At 35.0% G+C, this 24,500-nt stretch overlaps 1 protein-coding gene and 1 non-coding gene across 2 annotated transcripts; both read right to left on the bottom strand.

Annotated features, from left to right (window-relative positions):
- Positions 1-323: 323 nt before the first annotated feature.
- LOC149819826 (ubiquitin-conjugating enzyme E2 36) lies at positions 324-9,499 on the bottom strand. The gene is made up of 8 exons (XM_089982340.1): positions 9,445-9,499; positions 9,288-9,315; positions 7,114-7,200; positions 5,682-5,740; positions 1,853-1,894; positions 1,692-1,765; positions 1,491-1,588; positions 324-578 (listed from the first exon to the last, which is right to left on the bottom strand). Exons 1-8 carry the CDS (start codon positions 9,478-9,480, stop codon positions 541-543), a joined length of 462 nt encoding a protein of 153 aa, XP_089838466.1. The 5' UTR covers positions 9,481-9,499; the 3' UTR covers positions 324-540.
- A 14,274-nt stretch (positions 9,500-23,773) lies between these two features.
- On the bottom strand, positions 23,774-23,846 carry TRNAE-CUC (transfer RNA glutamic acid (anticodon CUC)). Its single transcript has one exon. It is a non-coding gene; the product is annotated as a tRNA-Glu (tRNA).
- Positions 23,847-24,500: the final 654 nt, after the last annotated feature.

Raw genomic sequence — 24,500 nt, 5'->3', positions numbered from 1 at the left:
TTTACCAGCATATTTTCCATGATTTAAACATGTATTTCTCCATGGCAGATCAAAACTAGCCATACCATGACAGGCGGCTGGTCCAGCCCCCGCTCCAAAGTATACAAAAAAGGCGGCACACTGGAATTCCCAAGGATTAGAGTGTACACAAAAGCATCTTGGTAGAGCTAGACTCTCACAACTGGAACCTCAAATCTCTTAATCAAAAGCCAATTACTGGTCCTGCGCATCAGTGCCACCTCCCAATCCATCAACCCTACCTTGACAAAATATGGTCTGGATGAAGGCTACCAGATATCAGAAAAATGGTTACCATCAGGGATGAAAAACAGCAGACCTTTTTAACCATAACATACAGACATGCCCTTTCAGTAGCAAAAGGAATTGGAGACCGAAAGCCGAATAAACTTCTTTGGGAGTTTCAGTCTTTCAGAATTCAGCCAACATTTTTTTTTCATATATTCCCCCTCCAGCAAGAAAATACACAGCAACCATGTGAAATTTTAGATAAATTTATTATTCACTTGCACCACACGATTCTCATGCTCCACTGGCGTATAAACGGGTCCACTCCTTTGCTGCATGCATGAAAACCAACTCCTATAAGAACATCATGTCCTTCCATGCAAGCGTATACCTACATATGCATCTGTACATGCATGCATGTGTGCACCAACAAAGGAATACATGACCAGAACGCGCACCAGAGACATGTTAGTGTCATACCCCAGCATCCGGTGAACCCCTGGGCAAGCTCGACTAACCAATCAGTCTGATCCCAAACAGTTTCAAAGTAAAGCTGGACCTTGACGCAAACTATACAGTATCAAGCCAATTTGCATTCGGATCCAAATAGGTCAGATCTGTTTGGCAGTCATCCAAGTCAACAATAAAGGTTCTCCATAAAAAAGACATAAATGCCACCAATGGGGGCTCCGCTTGTCTAGTAGGAGCAGCTAGTGCACGTCACCTTGTGTTGGGACGTTGCAGGTTCAAAACCCAATGGTATAGTTGTATAACTGGTAGGGGTCTGCCTAACCCCAGCTTGCATTTCAAAAAAAAGAAGACATCCATGCCAATTTCATGATTTCTTATGACATGCATGGGCACTTGAGAGCTACTAAACCAATGTTGTTAGTATCATTGTGAATCAACCTGAATCGGCCGCTTCGTATCGTATAGGCAGAGAATTGATATGAAACTGACCTGAACCAATTTTCAAATAAATCTAAAAAATGGTTAAATATTTTTTTATTTTTTTAATATTATTTTAAAAAAATGATATGTGCCTTTCTGTGGTTAAAAGTTGACTGATTCAAAACAATTCGGCCCTGAATCATAATCACCCGACTCCCTGAATCAAATTGATTCAGGGTCCGAGATGATTCTTGCAACAATATACTAAACTATGCCTGGTGACTTCAAAGATGCATAGAACCCAAGAGAGAAAAAGCACAAAATTAAATGAATGAAGTGCATAAACTGGTTACCTGTTTCTACAGCTTCTGCTTCGTTCGTTTTCCAATGCTTAGCAATGTTGTCGGACAAAGGATCATCAGGATTAGGAGCACTCAACAATGCCTGGATACTGAGAGGTACAAAAAAAAGCCTAATAAATAACCTGATGATTTGGATTGCTACATTTAGATATAATGATGCATATTTCCAAGGTATCAGAAGCCGAAGGTCACCTCAACAACACAGTTCGTATCTGGAGAGCTGGACTCCATTTGTCTTTCAGAATATCTAAACATATCCGCCCAAGCTGCAAACAACAGACCTCTTCTTTTCATAGGAATAGTACATTTACCTTACAAAGACATATACTAGCAAATGGAAGGAATTTGCCTGCCTTGTCAATGTTTGGGTGGTATATCTTGGTAAGAAAGCGAACCTGTTTTAGACATAGTTCTCAAGTTCTCAAAGAAAGCACAGAAAGATGAAAAGCACTATTTTGCAATCTTGAGCAGCTTGTACAAGAAAAGCATAAAAGAAACAAAATTATCAGCCAAGGGCACTTTGTTGAAAATTCAAATAAAGCAATGAGCAAGTGAAATAAATCAAGTCCCAGAACTCATGATATATATATATATATATATATATATATATATATATATATATATAAACAAATTACTGTAATATACATTGTCTCACACACCCAGTTCAAGGGCCGTTCCATGCAGGATAGAAAAATTATTTTCAGAAACATGCCACAATTTTACTGTTTTAGACATTGTTCTCAAGTTCTCAAAGAAAGCACAGAAAGGTGAAAAGCACTATTTTGCAATCTTGAGCAGCTTGTACAAGAAAAGCACAAAAGAAACAAAATTATCAGCCAAGGGCACTTTGTTGAAAATTCAAATAAAGCAATGAGCAAGTGAAATAAATCAAGTCCCAGAACTCATGATGCATATATATATATATATATATATATATATATATATATATATATATATATATATATATAAACAAATTACTGTAATATACATTGTCTCACACACCCAGTTCAAGGGTCGTTCCATGCAGGATAGAAAAACTATTTTCAGAAACATGCCACAATTTTACTGTCAGCTGTACAGCAAAGCCATGAAAAGTGTAGCAAATAGCAATACTTTTTGGCTTTCCATAAAAGATACATGATAACTCATAAAAATGAAGGAATCTGCACCATTTTCTAAGAAGTCAAAAACTATGTGCTAAACACTTTCCAGATCATCAAACACCATATAATAGCAACACATAAAATACAAGCACTTAGCCTACAGTGACAGGTTTCTTTCCATTTTGGGGAAGAAGTAAGATTTTTCATCATTAATGATTGATGAGGTCATTTCACGGATAATGGCCCTCTATTAATGCTTGTTTCCTTCGTCATGTGCAGGAACCATGAGCTCCACATATCTTAGATCATCCTTCACCCCATATACCGTCTTGTTCTAGCAGGAATGATATAACAAGTATGGTCAAGAAATATGTGGCTCATCACCACAATTAGGGAAAAAAGACCACTTGAAATCATTTTGAGAATGATATCACCAATTAAATCCAGTCAAGAAATGATATATTAAATTGCATATCACCAATCAAATCCAGTCAGGAAATGATATATTAAATTGCACCAAAGACATCATGTGAATGATATGAAGACCTTAATATTCCACCGGGCTGCTTTTGGCCTACATTTGTTTTAATATACTAGAACAAATAGCAGACTCCCTCATGCACTATGGATATTTGGACATATTTCTCATGCCCCAGCATCATGTGAATGATAAGAAGACCTTAATATTCCACCGGGCTGTTCTTAGTTTTCATTTGTCTTAGGACAAATTACTCGAACAAATAGCAGATGTCCTCACATTATGGAATTTAAAGAGATATTTCGTGCCCATGGACCTGTACTTAATGCTAACTTCTTAGGATCAATACACCCTGCACAATTTCAGACCACAAACCTGTCCTCCAGGATTCTCTTCCCAATAGCCAAGCAAATCCTTATATTTTGAAAAACAAGATTTGGTGTTCATGTGTCCACATATCAAACCAGTAGAGCAGCTGTATGTGCAGTCAATGGGCTTCCTAATGCTTCTGAAGAGGCAACAACCTCTTCACCTGATCCTATGCAGTAGGTGCAAGTAAGACATCATTACATTAGCAGATCTCCCAGCCAGTTGATCGGATGGCTCAACCACAAGTAGCATAACATCTGATAGCCCAATGAAAAAATCCTCTTTACATCTTCTCTTCATATACTAGGATACAGCTTGCAACCAAACAAATGTCTCTGCCTTCACTGCAGCCATAGCCAAATACTAGACACAAGGCATGGAACAACATCAGAGGCCAAGTGATGCAGTGTAGCAAAGATCCATCAAGAACTGTGTGATATGTCCAAACAAACATAGAAGGAAATCAGGTGGAAACCATATGAACCATGGAACTGCCGAGCAGGGAAATATAATGGAGCATTCCTCCATTACTCCATGTTGATAACCACTCCTAAAGCATGGACCAGATCAGAGTATTGTTATACCAAATGGGCTGTGAGTTTTGTTTCCCAAAAGAATTAAAATGTTGTAGAGTGTAGACCTATTGCATTATACGGTCAAATGAGAAAATACACACTGGTTGCCATACCTGGCCCTAGTTTAGCCTTCAAGAACACAAAAAGCACCATCACCAACATATATCCAAGCCCAAGCCAGTTCTTGCGTGGCAAGGCTACCAAAAAGGTAAGGGCATGCCGCCAATGCCTTGCTTCAATACTCATAGAAATCAAGTTCTAACAACATCATCACAATTTACCATGCACTGTAATAAGGTATATAATTCCATCTTCCAGCAAGCATCCAACTCCAAGCAGGTTAATTTCCAATAGGAGGTGTTCCACAAATAGCACACATACACACCCTTTCATCTTCCCAAAACAAAAAGTGGAAAGAGGGCAGCTAGCTTCAGCAAGAATTGACACAAAATAGTTGGTGGCATTTTTAGACCAAGTAAACTTGCAATATTCATACCACCTATAGTTTAGACCTTAGTCACTGATACTGGCTGAGCTTCGAAAATGTTATGCTTTAGAAGGGTTGAAATGGAAAAACTGATAGCATCATGTATTTTCATGAAAAACACTTATTTCAATTATTTTTTATATTTAAGTATAGATTTTGTATTACACTTCTTATATTTTAATAGCCTTCTCTAAGTTCTTTTTATATTTTTGTACAAAAAATAGCCTAAAATCTATTCTTTGCTTATTCTTTTTTATTTTTTTATTTTCATTTTTAACACATATGTTTCTCAAGATTTCCGAGAAGAACAAGTTTCCAATCTCCCAAGTGAAAAAATCACACAGAAAAATGATCAATACTGATATCAGTGACTGATTTAGACATGAAAAAGTGAACCCTCTAGTTAGAGTTCTCCAAAGTCAAGTTCATCAACTTTCCCCATCTCCCCCACTCCTCTCCCTTTGCAGAAGAGTCTCTTTTTTCTCATTAAAATGGAAACTGAAGTTAGGTGTTTCATATCAAATGTTAACCATTCCCCCCTCTTAGGCATTTTATATGACTACATGAGAGCCTTGTTTTTTAAAATGCCTATACATTTAAGAGTACCTAGACCATTTTTACAATTTTGGTCACGATCATAAAATGTTTGGCATGTCTCTCCCACCAAAAAAGTAAAATCATTATACTAAATGACGATGTGCAGTATGTCTGACACCAAAAAGGTCAACTTAAATGAAGATGGTGGGTTCCTATAAATAGCCAACAGTTGTAGTTTCCATCACATTTAGTGGTACTTTGACAATTTCATTTTTAACAAAAGCACCAACTACACCACTTTGAAGTATAAAAGTGACACAAAAAACATTGTCATGTTTGAACCAGAAGCTTCTCTTTAACTCATTTTAAAAGGTTATTAGTTGTCACATGAATTCATAATTTCATAATTTGTGATCTATGTTCTACTTCTCTTCAGGTAATCAAATTGCCCCTGTAGATCACATCAATGATCCATCTCTCACATAGTTATATCTTATTTCCAGCCTTGAAAATTGAGATGTTCAAGCAAGAAAAGAGAAGAAAACATTGAGAAATAGAAACAACAAACAGCAAATCACACTGGTGCCCAAAGAGAAATTTAGTTTATCTATTGACAAGACCTATGAGTCATACCTTTGGGGCAGCCATAGGATACTCCTCTGGTAAAAATAATTCCAACTTGAAAACTCCACCTGAACAAACAAAATTTGAAAAATAAAATAAATAAATTTAGTAGCCATAGTTTTGAATATGATGTCTCTTGGCAGCCCAACATTCCGTACCATATAGTAAAGCGGGCCTAATAGTCGTCCTATAAAACTTTCCCTTCAACCGCAGTGTAGCTGAGATGCGTATGCTGAGATGGATGTGTGGAAATACAATAAAAGATAAGATTCGGAACGAGGAGATACGTAAGAAGGTAGGCGTTGCACCTATTGAAAATAAGATGAGAGAGAATCGTTTACGGTGGTTTGGACATATTCGACGAAGGCCTAATGATGCTCCAGTTAGAAGGATGGAGAAATGGGAAAATATATTAGTTAAAAGAGGTCGGGGTAGGCCTAGGAAGACATGGATGGAGGTGATAGGCAAGGATATGAATGCTTTGAACCTCACCGAGGACATGGCATTGGATAGAAATGAATGGAGGAGAAGGATTCATGTGGAAGACCCAGAATGATTTTCTTTGTTGGTTCATATCGCCGACCCCAATTGTTTTGGGATGAAGGCGTAGTTGTTGTTGTTGTAGTAGCCATAGTTTTGCATGAAAATACTATATAAATATGATACACCATACAGCACTCCAGTGATCAATGGCTCTATGTTATAACTGTTAGCGCTTATGTACAGATCATTGAAAAAAAAAACGGATACCATGATATGGGCGCCTTGAAAATAAGATGAGAGAGAATCGTTTACGGTGGTTTGGACATATTCGACGAAGGCCTAATGATGCTCCAGTTAGAAGGATGGAGAAATGGGAAAATATATTAGTTAAAAGAGGTCGGAGTAGGCCTAGGAAGACATGGATGGAGGTGATAGGAAAGGATATGAATGCTTTGAACCTCACCGAGGACATGGCATTGGATAGAAATGAATGGAGGAGAAGGATTCATGTGGAAGACCCAAAATGATTTTCTTTGTTGGTTCATATCGCCGACCCCAATTGTTTTGGGATGAAGGCGTAGTTGTTGTTTTTTGTTGTTTTTACCATGATATGGGCGCCATGGTGCTTGTAATACAACTCCAACGTTCATTCCTAAGAACCCAATTAGCAATTGAATTCATCCAAGTGCAACAGAAAAAATATATTGATAACAAAAAATATCTGAGAAAAAGCAGACCCAATCCATCAAAAGATAATATGATGTTTCATCTCATATACAACAAAAACATTTTGTCACATAGCAATTTCACATCCACAAGTAAAACTTAGAGAAAATTAACTTCAACTGGTAAAAATGGTTGACACAGATAGCTACATGAATTAACAGAGAAGAGTAACTGATTAACAGAAACACTTTAGTGGAAAATGGTAATACAAGAAAACAAGTTGCTAGTGTACCTTCATAAGGAGACTGAGTTGGACCAAGGATCATGACATTAAAATATCTCATATTGTCTTCAGAAGGAGATGCACTAATACCCGGCGCTAAAGGTAAATGACAAAAATCAGAATAACATCCATGAGAAAGCATATATTCAAGTTGGCCAAAAATATCTAAATTGCCATGCAGTTCCAAGATATAAGGCATTCTGCAACCCATTATTTATGCAAACGTCCAACTGAAAACAATTCTGTTTTTCCATTTATAAAAGTAGTGTTGCAAGAAATAATACAGGAACAAACTCAGAATGCAGTGAATATGACCACTAAAAGGTAACAAAAGCATCAACAACTACAACAAACTTTTCCAGGAGGGTAAAGAAAATTAAGCAAGCATAATTTGCAGAAAACAAACTGAGACACCAAATACCAACAAATAAACTAATCTAATAACATAATTAACAGCTCCAGTTACCAATAGGCAATAGTGTTATGCATAACAGACACATTTGCAATCTAAAAGAAAAGCTTTTATGTTAAATTTAATAGATTGGCATTAGGGAAAATAGTACAGGGTAGCATAGATCATCAACCGACAAATTCACTGAATCCAAGTGAGCCTAGACTCCAACAATTTTCATTCAGAGAGTATTGTTAACAAAAGTACAGCAGTAATAAAAATATCACCAATGAAAGAGAAGAAGACTCGCGATATAGACTACCCCATCATGTTACAGTCTCTTTAGCACAACTGTTCCTAAGCCAACAAACCAAGGCCTCTGGCACCTCAAGACCCACATTCCATGACGACAACTGATGTAGACACATATGCAGTTGAAGACAAGGCATCACTTTTACACCTCAAATTAAGTTCAGAGGCCAGTAAAAATCTTAAAAGTGTAAGTTGAGTAGCATGACCCGAATAAAGATGCATATCATCAGCAACAATTTTCAACCAAAGAGCATAAGCAGTAGTATAATTTGAATACTGCAACATGAAACAAGAAAAACTATGTTAAATAAAGGTATCTTTTCAAAATAGATGTAAAGCTTTAGTCCATTTAAGCATAAAGTCCCATCCCGGTACAGGTCAACACTCGTGTGATCAAGATAAAGTTTTGATGAAAAACTAGTAATCACAACCCCATAATCTAAAACTTCACATAAAAAAAGGAGAAACCTCGCAGTACACAGATGAGTCAACCCTTTCAAGCAACTATCCAAATAATCTCCTAAATCAAGATATAACAATGATTAAAAATATCATGGGCGAGCTGTCTAGGTTCAAATCTAATGGGCATCACCCCGTGCGCAAGCCTAAGCATGGCGACTCCCTGGGGGCAAGGGGTAAGCCCACGGAGTTTTCTGCTGCCAGGGAAGTGACCATAAGTACGGCAGGCAGAGCCAGTGCGGCTAGGTCTCTGTTCCTGGGGGCGGCTTCTCTGTGTAAATATCAAAAAATTCCCTTCCTTCACTATCATAACAGCAACATCCACTTTTCGAGGAGAAAAATATTAACGCGTAAACAAACCCATCAAAATTAAAAAACTAACATAGGGAACAAGAAATCACACTCCTAGGAGAAATTCACAATAGCCTTCTCCTCCTCCTCCTCTCCCTTTTCTGCCACGATCCCACCACAAGTAATGCAAAACATCATAAACCAGAGTCATTGGTGTCGACCTAAATCAACAACGCATGCCAGTTATGCGGCGCTCTATCATAAAAGGGGCGAACCCTCCCCCTTTCGTTTTATGGGCATTGGGTAATGGGGAGCACTTTCAGCAACATAAACGCACAAAAACAGCATACGTTGGAAAGCACCACCAATACAATCCTGGTCGGTTTGGAACAGTGACGGAAGAGACAGATGAGTATACACACATATATAAACCCTAATCTGCAAACACTGAACCTAATCAAGTAACAATTCGAAATGTCAGAAACAAACGAAATACACAAATTGACATCAAGTCCATACTCCAGGAGGTACCAAAAAAGAGAGGCATAAACCCTAATTGCCAGAACAAAAAGAGAAAAAAATCCTGAGAAAAAAGAGTAAAAACCATCACGTACACCGATCTCGTTTCCGGATGAAAAAAATCAACACTCAAAAAAGCAAAAAAACAAAGAAATAATCAAACACACTGATTCCTTTTTCCGATCAACCCAATTCAAAACGCTGAAAATACCTGGTTCGCTGAGAAGACGCTGGGTTTCCTGAAGAGCAAAAACGAAAAAAAAAATCAGAACACAAACCCTATAATCGAAGATCGGAGCGGAATCGAACGAGAAATATCGAAATTTTTCAGGAAATTCCATCAAACAGGGGAAATCAGAGATCGTTACCTTGATGATCCTTCGAGGGAGATTGCTGTTGGCCATCTCTTTGAGGTTTGAGAGAGAGAGAAGGTGGAGGATCATTTTTAACTGTGAGGAACTGAAATTACGCAAGGGTTCTAACTCTTTCTATTAATTACTAAAATGTACCTATGCTTTTCCCTATTTGTTAAATCTTTGGTTTTGGGAGGTTGACAAGAATAGCCTTTTACCTTAAATGAATTTGCATCTTCGTGTTTCACCGACAACACAGGCTGAGAAACAAGCCAGCCGCTCGTGGCTCGGTTCATGTTAGGCTCGTAAGTAGCTCTCGTAAAGTATGCACGGCAAGCTGAATATGAATAATTGGTACTAAAAAAAGGAAAATTTCCAAAAAATACTCTCAAACTTTTCGGCCTAATTCATTCGCACACCTAATATTTCAAACTTTGCACCACCAAAGTTTTTATTTGGGTTAATCAAATAACACCAATCATAAACTAAAGTTGGGTTGTTCTTAGGTTAAACTAACTCATATTGTGAAGTTATCATTTTACTCCTGTAACTAAGAAAATAAAACAGATAGGATTGTTAACAGTATGTATTTAGCAAACAATTTATTGCCTACAATTATACTTCAACCATTAACCTCCTAAACCACAACTCTAACCAATAGATCATGAAGTTTGTTATTGATTATTTTCTACAAAATGATTATATATTTAGATTGTGATAAGTTAATCAACCCAACAATAACTCGACCTATTATATTGCAATTGGGTCTGTTTTGGTTCCTCAATAGTTGATCAGATAAATATCTAAACACAAACTAAATGTATTTTCATTTGACCCAAAAGCCAATATGGTTATATATAATTGACAAAAGTTTTCAATTAGCTATTGTCGTGACAGTTTATTTGAGTTTCAAGGATTTCATTTAGATCTAACAACTTAATCCATGAGCCTATATAGATTTGGGAAAAGTGGCAGATGTCTAACACTTTTTGAGCCTATCGTAAACCTATCCCCATCAGGGTTTTTTTGCAAATCTGACCTTGCATATGTGTTTGACATGGTTAATTCGCTAGAAAATGGCACTTGGATCATGTTTTTTGATAAAAAATAAGATCCATTAACTATTTTTAAAAATTATAGAACGTTGATTTTTAAATCTTATAAAAATGTGTCATAAACAAAGATTCAAGAGTATATTCCTATAAAATTAAGCATGTAGATCACATATGTATGATCAGGTTTTAGTGGGTCAAGTAATTGTTGGGTTGATTGTCTTATTACAATCTAAATATACAATTATTTTTCAAAAAATAATAAATGACAAGCTTCATGTTGTAAAGGTTAGGGTTGTGGTTTATATTAAGGAGGACAATGGTTCAAATATCATTGTAGGTAATAAATAATTTGCTAAATACATTTTGTGTCATTTGATTAACCCGTGTAAAAACTTTGGTGGGCATTTGCAAAGGTTGAAACGTTTGGTGTGTGCCTAAATTAGGCCAAAACTTTTTTTGGGGGGGGGGGGGGAGGGAGGGGGGGTATTTCAATTTTTTTCTAAAAAAAAATATAGTTTAAATATATTTTGCATGCATTATTTTGTAATCTTGTATCTTTCAGCTAGAGAATTGTAGTTCCTCTAAGGATTGAACTTGGCTCCTTTAATTAAGGTTGATTATGAGCTGGAACTCGGATTGGCTTGCCACAAGAATGAGCCAAGCTTAAACAATTCAAACTCATATAGTAAAACTGGTTTACATGCCCTAAGATTAGTAGGTCTCTAATTGGTAAAACCTTTTAAGTTCTCTTTGTAGGTGGGAGAGAACACCATGCCCTCTATAGGTTTCCAATCATGGTCCTCTCATGTCAAATGACAAGCCCTTTAACCAAGAAGCTGAAACCATTGTGAGCTATTTGGAGCTTTTAATTAGGGATGCAAATGGGTATGGGATTTTTGCAATTTTTAGTTGTTTTGGATTTGATTTTGATATGAATTTTCATGTATTTTAGCTATTTTAGATCCAAACAGTTTGCATCCTTTTATTGGGATGAGTGAGAAAATGCAGATTTGATCAATGTTATCAGTTCGGTCGATGCACGTCGTTTCAACGGAATTTTGATAGATTCAGCTATCTTTTAATAAAATATAAAAATAATAATAATATTTTTACATTTTTTTAATAGTTTTAACATGTGTCACGTTGTTATTGACATGTAATAGTTTTTGTTATTTTTTACCCTATATAAAACGATTGAGTTTAGTATCCACCCACCATTAAGCCAAAGTACTATTCTTACGGGAAGATTTGTATACATGCAAAATATGATATTTAAATCCAACACCTTCTGAAGAAAAGTCTAACGCCCTACCCATTATAGTAACAATGAACTTTTTAATTTATTTACAAAGATATTATATATTGGATTTACAACCAACCAAGCCTTGTCGAGCCTCGACAAGTCATTCAAGCTCGACTCAATAGCTCATCCAAGCTTCATACACCGGTTCAAGCTCTGCTCATTTACAAAGCGGACGAGCCCGAGCCAAGTTTTAACCGAGCTGAGCCCGAGCTTGCTTTCGGTGTGCATCCTTACGATACTGATGTTGACAACATTAGATTTGATACAAGTATATCGGATAACATGTTCCTATACAAAGAAAGTCATACCCCATTCGTCGTACCACTTTCAAGATTTCATTGTTTCTTTTTTGAAAGGCAAGCTGGGGTTAGGCAAACCCCTACCAGATATCTCTTAAGCCCCATGTGGCAGAGGGATTCGAACCTGGCCCTTCAGCTTGGCACAGGACCCTGCCTACCACATGGGATACCACCTCAGCGTATTCAAGATTTCATTGTTGTTGCAGGTTGTGTTGGTCAAATATGACTTAATAATCTCTCTGTATGTCTATTTTTTCTTCTTTTAAAGGCATTCTGGTATGGATGGATCGAGTGCTCCATGAATTCCCAAGTTCCTTCTTCCAACCTTGTTGAATCAGAGTCGTTTTGATTCATAAGGTAGAGAAACTCAATCAATTCAGGCCCATAAGCCTATCTAATTTCCTGGCTCACAAAAATTATGGTGAAATGCATGAGAGGTATTCTTCAGAGAATCATCTCTCAAAAATCAGAGAGCATTTCTCATTTAGGAGAGCATACTAATTGAGGAGTGGATCCACAGTACCATGCTATGTGTGTCTTCCTCTTCCTGGTTGTGATGGAGAGATTTAAGTCAGCGTTCTCTATTAGAGGAACATAATAGGCTCTTTTTATCAGTACAGATTAAATTCAAACTCACTAGCCTCCTTCATTACTACTATGTGGGATTTTGAATCCAAATCAGCTATGTATCAAATTAAATTGATACTATTAAATTAGATGGTTATGTCGATATGAGTGCCAATCGGCATTCAATCCCTAAGGTGATATCCTTTCGTCATACTGGGATCTCATTGTTACAAGTCATTTTCATCAAATCTGATTATCTAGGTGGATTAGCATGATTGATTTATCTCTTGGACCATATTCTTATGATGAAAAATATAAAAAAATTTAAATAATAAAATTTTAGTGCTTTTACGACTATTGTTTTTTCAATTAATAGAAAATCTTGCACGGGTCTTCATTACACTGACTGTATATCACATCTTTTTTTTTTGGAAAATGACCGTACCGTACCGTATAATAAAAATGATGTATTTTTCTAAAAATCTCATAATTTGCTAAAATTTGCTCGATAACCAAAATTGCAAATAGCCAATTTCATTGGGACTTTTTTTACCCTTTGCATATGTGAAATTCATAAAGTTTGAGCGATATATTGTTTTGCACGTCAGGTATTGCAAACTCTCACTTAAAAGGAGGTGCGTACGTTATTTTTTGCAGACCTCAAGAAGCGTAAAAAAAAATATGTTGGTTATACAATCTTCTTTGTTAATCATAAAATCGCAAATACTTTCATAAAATCGCATATTTTATATCAGTCACAGAAAGCCATGTGAACCTTCTTTCTCCTTTCTTTAACCCTCACTTAAATGTATTTTCACACATATTTTTTTTGGTCTTTACAAAGCACGCAAAAACAAGTTTTGTAAAGTTCCTTATGATCGTAACTTCACAAATACCTTAGTAAAATCACATATATTTGGTACCTATATCGTTAGAAACTGTGCGAACCTCATTTCTTCTTTCTTTAACCACATATCTAAATTTGTGATATTCTTTCATGTTTGCGGTTTTCTATTAGAATAAATGTGACTCTTCGAGGGTATAAAAAATGATTGTTTGTATCCCAAGGCTATTTTCATATATTTTATGGTTTCTTTGAGGTCCCCAACTTGTGGTCCCCTTCTTGATCTTTCACAAATAAATATGTCAACTTTTCTGGCCACTATTTTTTACCACTTTTTTCGGCAATTCATCGGCAGCACTTCATCATTGAGTTTTTCAGATTCATCGATGATAAGTTTTTCACTAAGCACATTCTTAACGATGAGTTTTTTCGATAAGCACAGTGTTTTCGATGAGTTTTTTGATAACCTTTTCCCTTAAGTTGTTGCATCTTCTCTTTTATACTTCATATAGAAAATATGCCTCCAATCAATACATTGAAAAATGTAAGAAACTATAGCATTATTAGTTTACCTTACTAAACAATGGGTTTTATTGACACAACAGAATAGTGGTTCAATTGCTTGGTTTAATGGCTTGAGGCTCTTGCTTCTACAGTGAGACAACGAGTTAACCACACATTGGTGATGGCTATAATCACTTTCATTTTCAAAATCCTGGAGGCATTGCAAAATTTTTTTTCTTATATGATATAATTAAACATTATTTGATGCTTTTTAAACATGTTTTTTAGTTTAGCTTTCTGGATTACATACAAACATTGTTTGATGGTTATGAGCACTTTCATCTTCTAAATCCTAGAGAGACTCATTTTTTTTTAGTTTAGTTCATTGTTTAATTTTCTTTAAGTTGTTTTGTATGCAGTAGTGTTGTTGTGTAGTAATGGTAGTTATGATTGATAATGTTATTTTTATTGACAAATAAATTTTGTGCTTCTTAATGTTGTATATACTTTAATGTCAAATGTTAAATTTTATGTTCCTTAGTGCTTCTTAATGCAAAGTTTGCAAAGTTTGACACAATATGACAGTTGAGAAGTTTGTGCCTGAGGGGCCCATACTGACATCGTCTGCTAGTGTTGGAGCACAACAAGAAATGCCAAAGAAGAAAAGCTATGTATTGGGTCATCTTATGTACTATGATGTATGTAATCTGCTTGACATGTGGATATAGAAGGAGCATGCTCCATGGCCAAAATACTGGTTGTCAAACATTTACCACAAAAAATGCATGCTCAATTATGAGCCACTCTCAAAGGAGCATTATAAAACACCTGAAATGTTGGTTAAATTGTAGTTAACAACTTTCGTGTGGCATAAAACTGAAGCAGAATGTGCAAAAAATGACAAAGAGTTTGATATCACAATCATGTCTTTCATCCCGAAAGCATCTAAAGAAGAGGGGTGGAAGGAGACTCAACAAACAAGAAGTTTGACTCATGCGTTCACTTTGAGGTTGTTGCTAACCTCAATGATCGAATAGATAAAGCTAAAGACGAGGCCATGGAGAATGGGGATGGTAGAGGGGTGAATGAGGCACCTAAGCAAAGAAAATATGAGGAGGCATCTCGATAAGGGGAGGATGCGGAGAAGAAAGTGTAGGCTCCGAGAAAGAAATCAAAGTGAAGAAAAAGGTCTGGTGCTCCTGGACAAGTACTTTTTGTCATTTGTTATTTTGTATATAAATATTTTTAAGTTATTTGTAATCATTTTCAATTTTATATTTAATCATTTATTAAGTTGTCATATATATATATATATATATATATTATAGGGGTCGCAAGGTGAGGATAGTGATTGTACAAGCCACATCTACCAGTTCTTCTGGTTTCAAGCACGTCAGTGATTCCTATCTCTATCAGATGATGCGAATGACATACTTGATCATATGTATTTCTAAAAATTCTTAAAGATCATGTCATGAAACATTAATCACCCTCTCATAGAAGTCATTGTGCAGTTTTGAAATATGGCAACCAACACATTCCAATTCGTAGATATTGAGATGATCATCATGTTAGAGGATATGACACAAATCATTGAATTTAAGTGTTATGGAAAACTAGTGAGTGGACATCGGTGGAAAATTTTTTGATGCAACAAAATTTTGATGCCTCGAATCATGTGCCAACATTGACAGCTTTGACTGATAATTTTAAGATTTTTTTTATAATTTTTCTTTGTTTTTGTATTTTTTTAGCTTAGGTAGTTCTACCTTTGTCGATTTTGGATCCACACCAAGTTGTATCCTTGGATCCAACTAAAGGCTTTTAAGCCTATGGACCCCCCATTAGCCATATGGGGTAGCCCTTGTATTCCCAAAGAAATAGAGAGAGAGAGATTGTCTCTTCTCCCTCTCTTTTCTTAAAAAAAAAAAGAAATAGGTAGGTAGGTAAGATAGTTTTAAATTTTATTTAAATGCAAGGTGTAGGGTAGAAAGTAAGTTGTTTTTAAATATATAGTTGAAAAGTGGGTAGATGTTGGACAATGTATTCCCCTTCTCTTTCCTTTTCTATTTAAATCTCTCTTCCCATTTTAATAGTTAGTACGAGTTATGAAATGAAAATTTTGGAAACTATCTTTTCTATGTTTGCTTTTTTGAGAGAGACACAAGAAAGAAAGAGAGGGTGTAATAACTGTAATTTTTAGTTGTTAAATAAATTCATTATATGAAGTTAAACCCTGTGGATCTTAAACCGGATATGGACATGATCTAAAGTCCAAAAGCTCGATCCAAATAATATTCGAATCTGTATCTTTTACCAAATCTAGATATTGATTTGAACTCATATCCAAAAATAAAGTGGATCATTTAAATATTACCTGAATAGATATTTTAGCATATTTGAATATTTATCTGGATCCATATTTTAGGGACATACCTATAAATATTTAAATTATCTAAGGGCAAAATGATAATTTTATGATCCAAGGGTATGTACTGATAAATAACAAAAATATAATAGGGTAAATGATAAATTTTATATATTTAATATGAAATACTAAAAATATAAGGTTAACTTTTAAATTTTATATAAATAAATAATAAAAATAAAAAATTATCAGGCATTGACCAATGCTTGACTGCTTCCCCAAGACCTCCTCACTTGGGAGTGACACCCCCTTGACTTATAAATACCCCCCTAGCATTGGTTTCTCTCACTAAAAATCATCCCTCCCTCAAAGTTTCTCTCTCTTCTCTTTGACCCTAGCATGGCAAGGAGAATTAAGAAGAAACTATCGTGTGTTGGAGGGAAGGTCAGTACCAATAATATCTTGGATAAGGAACTAATAACATTCTTCATCTACTTCTTTGGCACATGTGTATTTATCCACAGTGGTGAGAAGTCGATCCATACTTTGTATATTAAACATGTGAGAGACTTGAATCGCATTGAGCAATATACATGGGGAGTTGCCGCACCTACACACCTTTATGCATGTCTGAGTAGTGTGAGGATTGAAAGAATAAACACTACTAGCATGTTGGTGTTGTTGGAGGTAGTTATTCCTTTATTTGTACCTAAATTGTTTATTTAAAATAAAATATTATTTAAACAAATTTTTTGTAATATTTTATGTATTAATATGTGTTAATCCTTGTAGGTTTAGATATGAGAACACATATCTATTGGAAGGCCTCTAAGATGTCACACTCTCTCTTAATTTTCATGTGTTGCAATGTGGAGTCGGTCAAGTAACGAAGAGGTGGTCGATCGAAGAGCGGCTGGTCATCACATGAACTAAGCGCATTACTTAAACTTATTGAGAATAATGACAAGGGCAAATGTAAGTATTTTTTATAATATTTTATATATATTTATAAGTAATGCAATATAAGACTAACCATGAATGAATATTTGTTACATAGGTAAAGTGGCGCTCCTACAAAGATGTGGACCAGAAGGAGGAGAATCAGGATGTGGTTGTGCAAGCAAAGGTCATTTCAAGGACGAACATTTGGTTGCACAACATTAATGAGGTTGAGCGCCAAATGGCCAACCGAGTAGTCTGGCAATTTAGCTATGTTAAAGAACCAACTGGTCGCCCTGGCATAGTTAACAAAATTGTCCTGTTAACAATAAAAGATAGGGACAAAGGATTACCCCATTTTATTCTTCTTTGAACTTGAAGACTAGCATAATAGAGGCAAAGACATCGATTTATCCTCTATGGTACTTGTCGACGATGATGAGGATGTAGCTGCTCAATCCTAACATTTTGCAAGTGGTTCCTCCAAAAAAAGGGCAATTAAGGAGGAAGAAGAACATGGGGCAATGAGTCAAACGCACAAAATAATTACAAGTAGAGTAAATGCAGGTTCGGCGCTTGTACAGGACAAAAATCACATGTTGAAGGATATTCTTATTGTGAAGAAGACCATTATAAAGAATCAAGATGAGTTTATCAATAACTATGCTAGGGTTATTGAGCAGCTATGATTGTGCCTGAGGAGCTACGAGTGAGCCTATTGATAACTTGCTGCAAATGAATGAATGTATGTATAAGGAAATTTATTTTTGAATGATTGTATATATAAGCATGTTCATTTGGTGATGAATGAATGAATGAATATCGGAGTTTGTTCATATTGAAGGCAAAAAATAAATTAATGTAAAAGCAAGTTCATTTTAGAATGAATGAGTAGAATGGATGAATGAACATGTTCATTTCGAATGAATGAATGAATGTATGTATGAACTGGTTCATTTTTAAAAGAATGAATGAATGTATATATGAGTATATTTATTTTTAAATTAATAATTGAATGTATATATAAGCATGTTCATTTTTTAATAAATGAATAAATATATGAATGAGCAAGTTTATTTTTTAATGAATGTACCTATAAACATGTTCATTTGGTGATGAATGAATGTTAAAGTTGATTTTTATTGAATGAAAAAAATAAATTGTAAAATGTTTGCTAAATTATAATAGGTGTGTTGAATTATAACATGTGAATTATAATAGTGAATATTGAATTTGCAATTTTAGAAAACTTCATAAATAATTATTGCAAATAATAATCAAGAGTTGCAATTTTTAAAAAATCTATAAAAAATAATATGATATGCAATGATGCAGAACTCTACAATAAATTATTGCGATCATGTGAAACTCTACAACAAATTATTGAAAACAATGATAAATATATGCAATGTAAAAGAAATTTGAGACATTCGCAACACAATAAGTATTTTTCCTCATATGCGTTTTCAATACAAGATATATGATTTTAAGCTAAGTGTTTGACAATAAATAATATGTGATCATGCAAAACTCCACAACAAATTATTGCGATCATGCAAAACTCTGTAACAAATTATTGCAAACAATGACGAATACATGTTATGTATAAAAAATTTAAGACATTCGCAATATAAAATAAGTATTTTTCCTCATATGTGATTTTAATATAAGATATGTGATTTTAAGCTAAGTGTTTCATAACAATGATGGTGTGAGGATGTGAAACTCTGCAAAATAGTTTTGCAAAAATAAAAAAAATTATGGCTTTTATAAAACAATTTTATGAATAAAGAGTTGTGATCATGCGGAACTCTATAACAAATTATTGAGAGCAATGACAAATATATGTGATGTAAAAAAAAATTGGGACATTCGCAACACAAAATAAGTGTTTTTTCTCATATGCAATTTTAATACCAGATATGTGATTTTAAGCTAAGTGTTTCACAACAAGGGTGGTGCAAGGATTTGAAACTTTGTAAAATAGTTTTGCAAAATAAAAAATTGTGTGGCTTTCACAAAACAATTTTATGAACAAAGAGTTGATATCATGTGGAACTCTATAACAAATGATTACAAACAGTGACAAATATAAGTGATTTAAAAGAAATTTGAGATATAAGGAATTTCAAGACATTCACAAAAATTTTTTATGAACAATGACAAATATATGCGAACAATGACGATAATGCTAATTTCTTATATTTTTCACGTCCTTTGTAAACATACAAAATTTATAGAACATTAAACCTAGAATATTTAAAGAACAATAACGAAACTCATAATTTACATCATTAAAGTTTGATAATATATAAAGTTTGACAAATTTAAACTCATTAAACATGACAAACTTAATCAACTATATATTTGGGCAAATTAAACATTAAATATTTAAATAACAAATTTAAACTCATAATTTACATCCTTAAAGTTTGACAATTCATAAATTATAATATTAATCAACATATAGTCTCCATAATTGTCCATATTTTTGCATCATTCATCTATGCATCATCCATCTCTACAACATATGTAGCCACAACCTCCGTCTTTTTGGTATCCGTTGTTTTCTGCTGCAATCTTTTTTTGTTTTTTGCCTTAACATTCTTTCTCATTTTCTTATAAAATGAGATCATACGATTTTTGTAATTTATGATATAATCCTGAAAGAAGATTATTAACAAACAACTAATATATCTTACCTTCCATAAACATCACAAACAATGATATATAAACACGTACTTGGGTGAAGGTCAATTTCTCATTTCTACCCAAGTATTGCAGGTACAAGAGGACAAATATACCATAGTCATACCTATAACAATCATATTTCAAGTAAACATGCATAGAATATTAATTTAATTAATAGATATATAAGAAAAGTAATTACTCATTTTCTTGTTGAGAAATACGATCCACAAGTGCGACCATTACTCAGAGTAACAATTGTAGCTCATTCATGATGTAAAAAATTCAACTTGCAACAAAACATTAAACTTACCGAGTACGAGAGAGCAATAAGATTATATTTAAATAAGTAATCTTAACTTACTATGCTGCAAATATTTTTATATGCGCAAATTGTGTTATAAATTGAATTGTATAACTTGAACCTCTTTGCCTTCAAGTTCATTTCCCAAAAAATGAAGTGTTTGTTATGACTTACAATATAAATCGAGTTTAAAGTCTAAATGGTAATTCATGTAAAAGTATTAAATAAAACACAGGACAAACAAACAACCACACACAAATATGCATGGACCTAGATGATACTCATTTATAAAAAAGAGAAAAAAATAGAATAAAAATAAAATAATATGCATATGTATATTGTTTGTATGAAATTCACCTTTCAACCTAATCGGGGTCGCAATCTCTTCCGAATGCAGTGAAGTATCACTGATGAATCACCGAAAAATAGTAGTAAAAAATAGTTGCCAAAAAAGTTACTAAATTTTTTGGTGGAAGATCAAGCAAGTTGGGAACAATAAAGAAACCCTAGAATTATACCACAAAAAATCGTAAACATGAAAATCACATTTTATAGATACCAGATATATGCAATTTTACTAAAGTATTTATGAAGTTACGGTCATAAGGAGGTTCACAAAACTTGTTTTTTTGTGTTTCATGGAGACCGCAAAAAAATATGTGCAAACATACATTTAAGTGAAGGTTAGAGAAAGGAGAAAGTAGGCTCGCACAGTTTTTTGCGACTTTGATATAAAATATGTGATTTTACTAAAGTATTTATGATTTTATGATTAACAAAGAAGACCACATAAATAACATATTTTTTTGTGTGCTTCTTGAAGTCCGCAAAAAAAATTGCAGTTTGTGATACCCGAAAAGCGGAGCGATATATCGCACCAACTTAGTGAGTTTCACACATGTGAAGGGTAAAAAGCTTTATTGGGCAAATTTTAGCAAATTGTGAAGTTTTTAAGAAAATAAGTCATTTTTATTGTATATTAAGGTCATTTTCTTTTCTTTTTTTCCATGAACAATGTTGAGGTTAGGCAAGACCCCAAACTGTATATTGACAAAATGATATCTACAAAATGTAGATTTACTTCATCTTGAGTAGCTGGAAGAGTGCCAATCCGATTGGTCTAAGTGATTAGTGGATAAGTGAGCAAGAGTACAAGCCGATTCATCGCTAGGTTTAGGACAAAAATGAAACTGACAATGCAACAAGGAAAGAGAACACTGCAAAATGGAAGAAGGCACCTGAAAACTGACTTGGTCCCTTCAGGAAGACTCCACCATTAAGCATGAAATATTGGGGACTATGTAGAGAACTTTAAGCCAACAACTCCACTCTCTATCAGCAATTTGGTTTCCTCCCATCACCTATCCAGCAAACAAGAACTGCCCAGAATGGTCTCTGAATCCACTGTTGGATGAAAAGGTTGTAAGCGTTAAGTTTAATACAGCCCTCAGGTGGTCTAGCCCAACTAAAGAGGTATTTCAAAAAAAAAAATATGAAAAGTAGTGTTGATTTGTTGATTTGTTTAAGCCAAATTGGGGATTAATTGTTGGAATTATGGGAATGGTGTTTGTGTTATCTTTCAAACATGGTTTTCAGCGTGTTAGCTTGTTCCCATTTTGCTTCAGGGTTGTGTTTGTGTCACATTAGAAAAAATGTCAGTTTCCATGAGAAGGTAACGAAAACCTATGATGGTTCTGCATATTTAGAGACATGCAAGAATAGGGGAAATGAATGTGGCCCCCTTTTTCCACGGAAAACGTTTTCCAGGGGGGTCAGACTTGGTTTTTGCGAAAAGATGATCCCTGCATAATCCTCTTTTCCAATTTTTTTTTAAAGGCAAGCTGAGGTTAGGCAGACCCCCACCAGTTATTGTTCAACGTACTACTGGTTTTGAACCTGCAACGTCCCACCACAAGAAGACGTGCACTGACAGCTCCTACCAACCACGTGCCCCGTTGGTGACTTTTTTCCACTTGATGCAAACACAACTTAAATAATGGGTAAGTTAGTTTCAAGACAACCAAAGAGAAACCCCAGCATGAGAAAGGGGATCAATGTGGTAGTAAGACATGGTTTCTAATCTACCTAGTGAACATAAATTGACTTCATCAAAAAAAATTTTTTTTTACGGAAACTCCTCGTCCAAGAAGGCCATCTCCGGATGAGATCACTGACACCCAAGCCTTTAAGGAGCCTACTAATGAAAGACACCTGTACACTTGGTGGGAGTTGAACCTGGAACGAAAAGGGTCAGCACCTTCTCCCAATGACCGCTACCACTTGGGTGACCCGGGCAAGTGTAAATGATTATTTTGTATGATAGGAGGCTATACACGTGAAGCAAAAATGTTTTAAAACCATCAGCACGTTTTACTTGTGCGCATTTGACCCCCTCCCCCCATGCATTTTGGTGTTTTAGACTATTTGATGAATCATATATTGATGCATCATTCATTCATTTATCAAACACAATTATTTTAATTATCTTTAATTAAATAACAATAACTATATTTTGGAAACTAAAAGAAATAGGTGTCCATAAAAAGCAGGGTTATGAGATAGCTGGATGCTTAAGCTGCACTATCAATACCAAGGGGTCTCATGTTCAAATCCCCCCAACCTTGCCAATCCCCCCAATTAACCATGCAACTTTCAACTCAGCTATCAGTTTCTAAACAAGCCTTAAATGCTGCACATTGGCTGGCCTCCAGTTGGCAAAATTCTTGAGCTTTCCTTCCTGCTTACCTAAAAGTACACTTAGCTTAGACCTTGCCGCAAGGGGACGCCACTCATTGGCTTCGAACTTGTGATATCACATCAACTTGGTGACACCAACTATTTCACGTAAGTGTCATTGGTTCACATAAAGGGCATTTCAGTAATTTTCTTAAATGTCATGCCATTCCAGCCCTTGTAATGAAAAAATAGTGAATGGGAACACAGTCAGCGTCGTGACAACGCTAACGTGACAACGGGTTAGGTCAAGCTTTGCCTTGAATTTCAGTTATTGTCGATGCAGTCCAATTTCTCCCGAACCATTTGAGAAATTACACACGTATCCTTGGAGAATATAAAAATTGAAAGAAAAAAGAGAATGGGCTTTGACTTACCAAGTTCTTGACCTCGACCACCGAGTTACTATCCCATGTGGTAAGCGGTCTCCTGTGCCAAGCTGAAGACCCAGGTTCGAATCCGTCTGCTACATGGGGCTTAAGAGTTATCTTGTGAGAGTCTGCCTAACCCCGGCTTAACTTTAAAAAAAAAAAGTTCTTGGCCTCGACCACTTTGTTATTAAAATGCCCGATTTCACGAACTTGGTCAGGTTTTCTATGTCACCAAAGCTCTCGTTGCGATGGAAAAAGATTCACAGTCGTCATTTTTTAACTTTTCCAGAAACATGAAAAAAACAATAGGGACAAGACTTCACGTGGCCTCTCAATAAAACCTCAAAAGAGAACAAAAATAAAAAGTGGTTCCGTTGCCGGGACTTGAACCCGGGTCTCTCGGGTGAGAGCCGAGTATCCTAACCAACTAGACTACAACGGATGTGATGGAAACGTTTTCAAAACTTATGCACTTCTTTCTTTGCACATGTTGCTGTGTTTCCTGATCCGTCATGAGTTGGAGGAAGCATGAACGCACCCTAAGTTTATAGTTGCTCCTGCTAGGCAACCAAGGCTCTATGCATTTGGTTGATTGTCTCAATATTTAACTAAATCTTGCAAAAAACACAAAATTTCGATAAATGTTAGAGATGTGACAAAATAACAATATTGCAAAAAAATCATAATGATATTTACATTTTTATCCACAAAAAATCAACATAAAACTTTTATTTTGTCTTCGCATTTAAAATATATATATATATGTGTGTTTGGTTTGGCAAGGTCTGCTCTAATAAGCTGGAGAAAAATCAAAATTTGAGAGTGAAGTTACTTGGTGAGCGACTTGAGTGAAATGCGTGTAGCCTTAGATTGGGTGAAGAATAGGGAAACAAGTAAGCAAGGTAGTAGCGGATCCGCAGAGACATATCCCAGATCATGTGTTAATGTGATTTTTCAGTTTCAAAGATTTTCGCATTTTGAATCTATCATTTAGCCAAACTGGTTGTCATTTATTTAGACTACCATTACATGGTAGCCGCATTACTAATGGAATAGAAATTCTCTTTGGATTGGTAAGAAGTTCCTAATCCATTAT

Source organism: Nuphar pumila, chromosome 12, assembly GCF_984573655.1.
Source record: "Nuphar pumila chromosome 12, dmNupPumi1.hap1.1, whole genome shotgun sequence".
Taxonomy (NCBI): Eukaryota; Viridiplantae; Streptophyta; class Magnoliopsida; order Nymphaeales; family Nymphaeaceae; genus Nuphar; species Nuphar pumila.
This window is presented reverse-complemented; position numbering and strand designations above follow the sequence as displayed.

Excerpts from the sequence above, each read along its gene's own strand:
- LOC149819826 (XM_089982340.1), bottom strand. The coding sequence starts at position 9,480 with ATGGCCAACAGCAATCTCCCTCGAAGGATCATCAAG. Across the intron at positions 5,741-7,113 it reads AACTCAGTCTCCTTATGAAG|GTGGAGTTTTCAAGTTGGAA; the intron begins GTACACTAGCAA and ends TTGTTTGTTCAG. Across the intron at positions 1,589-1,691 it reads ATACGAACTGTGTTGTTGAG|TATCCAGGCATTGTTGAGTG; the intron begins GTGACCTTCGGC and ends TGTACCTCTCAG.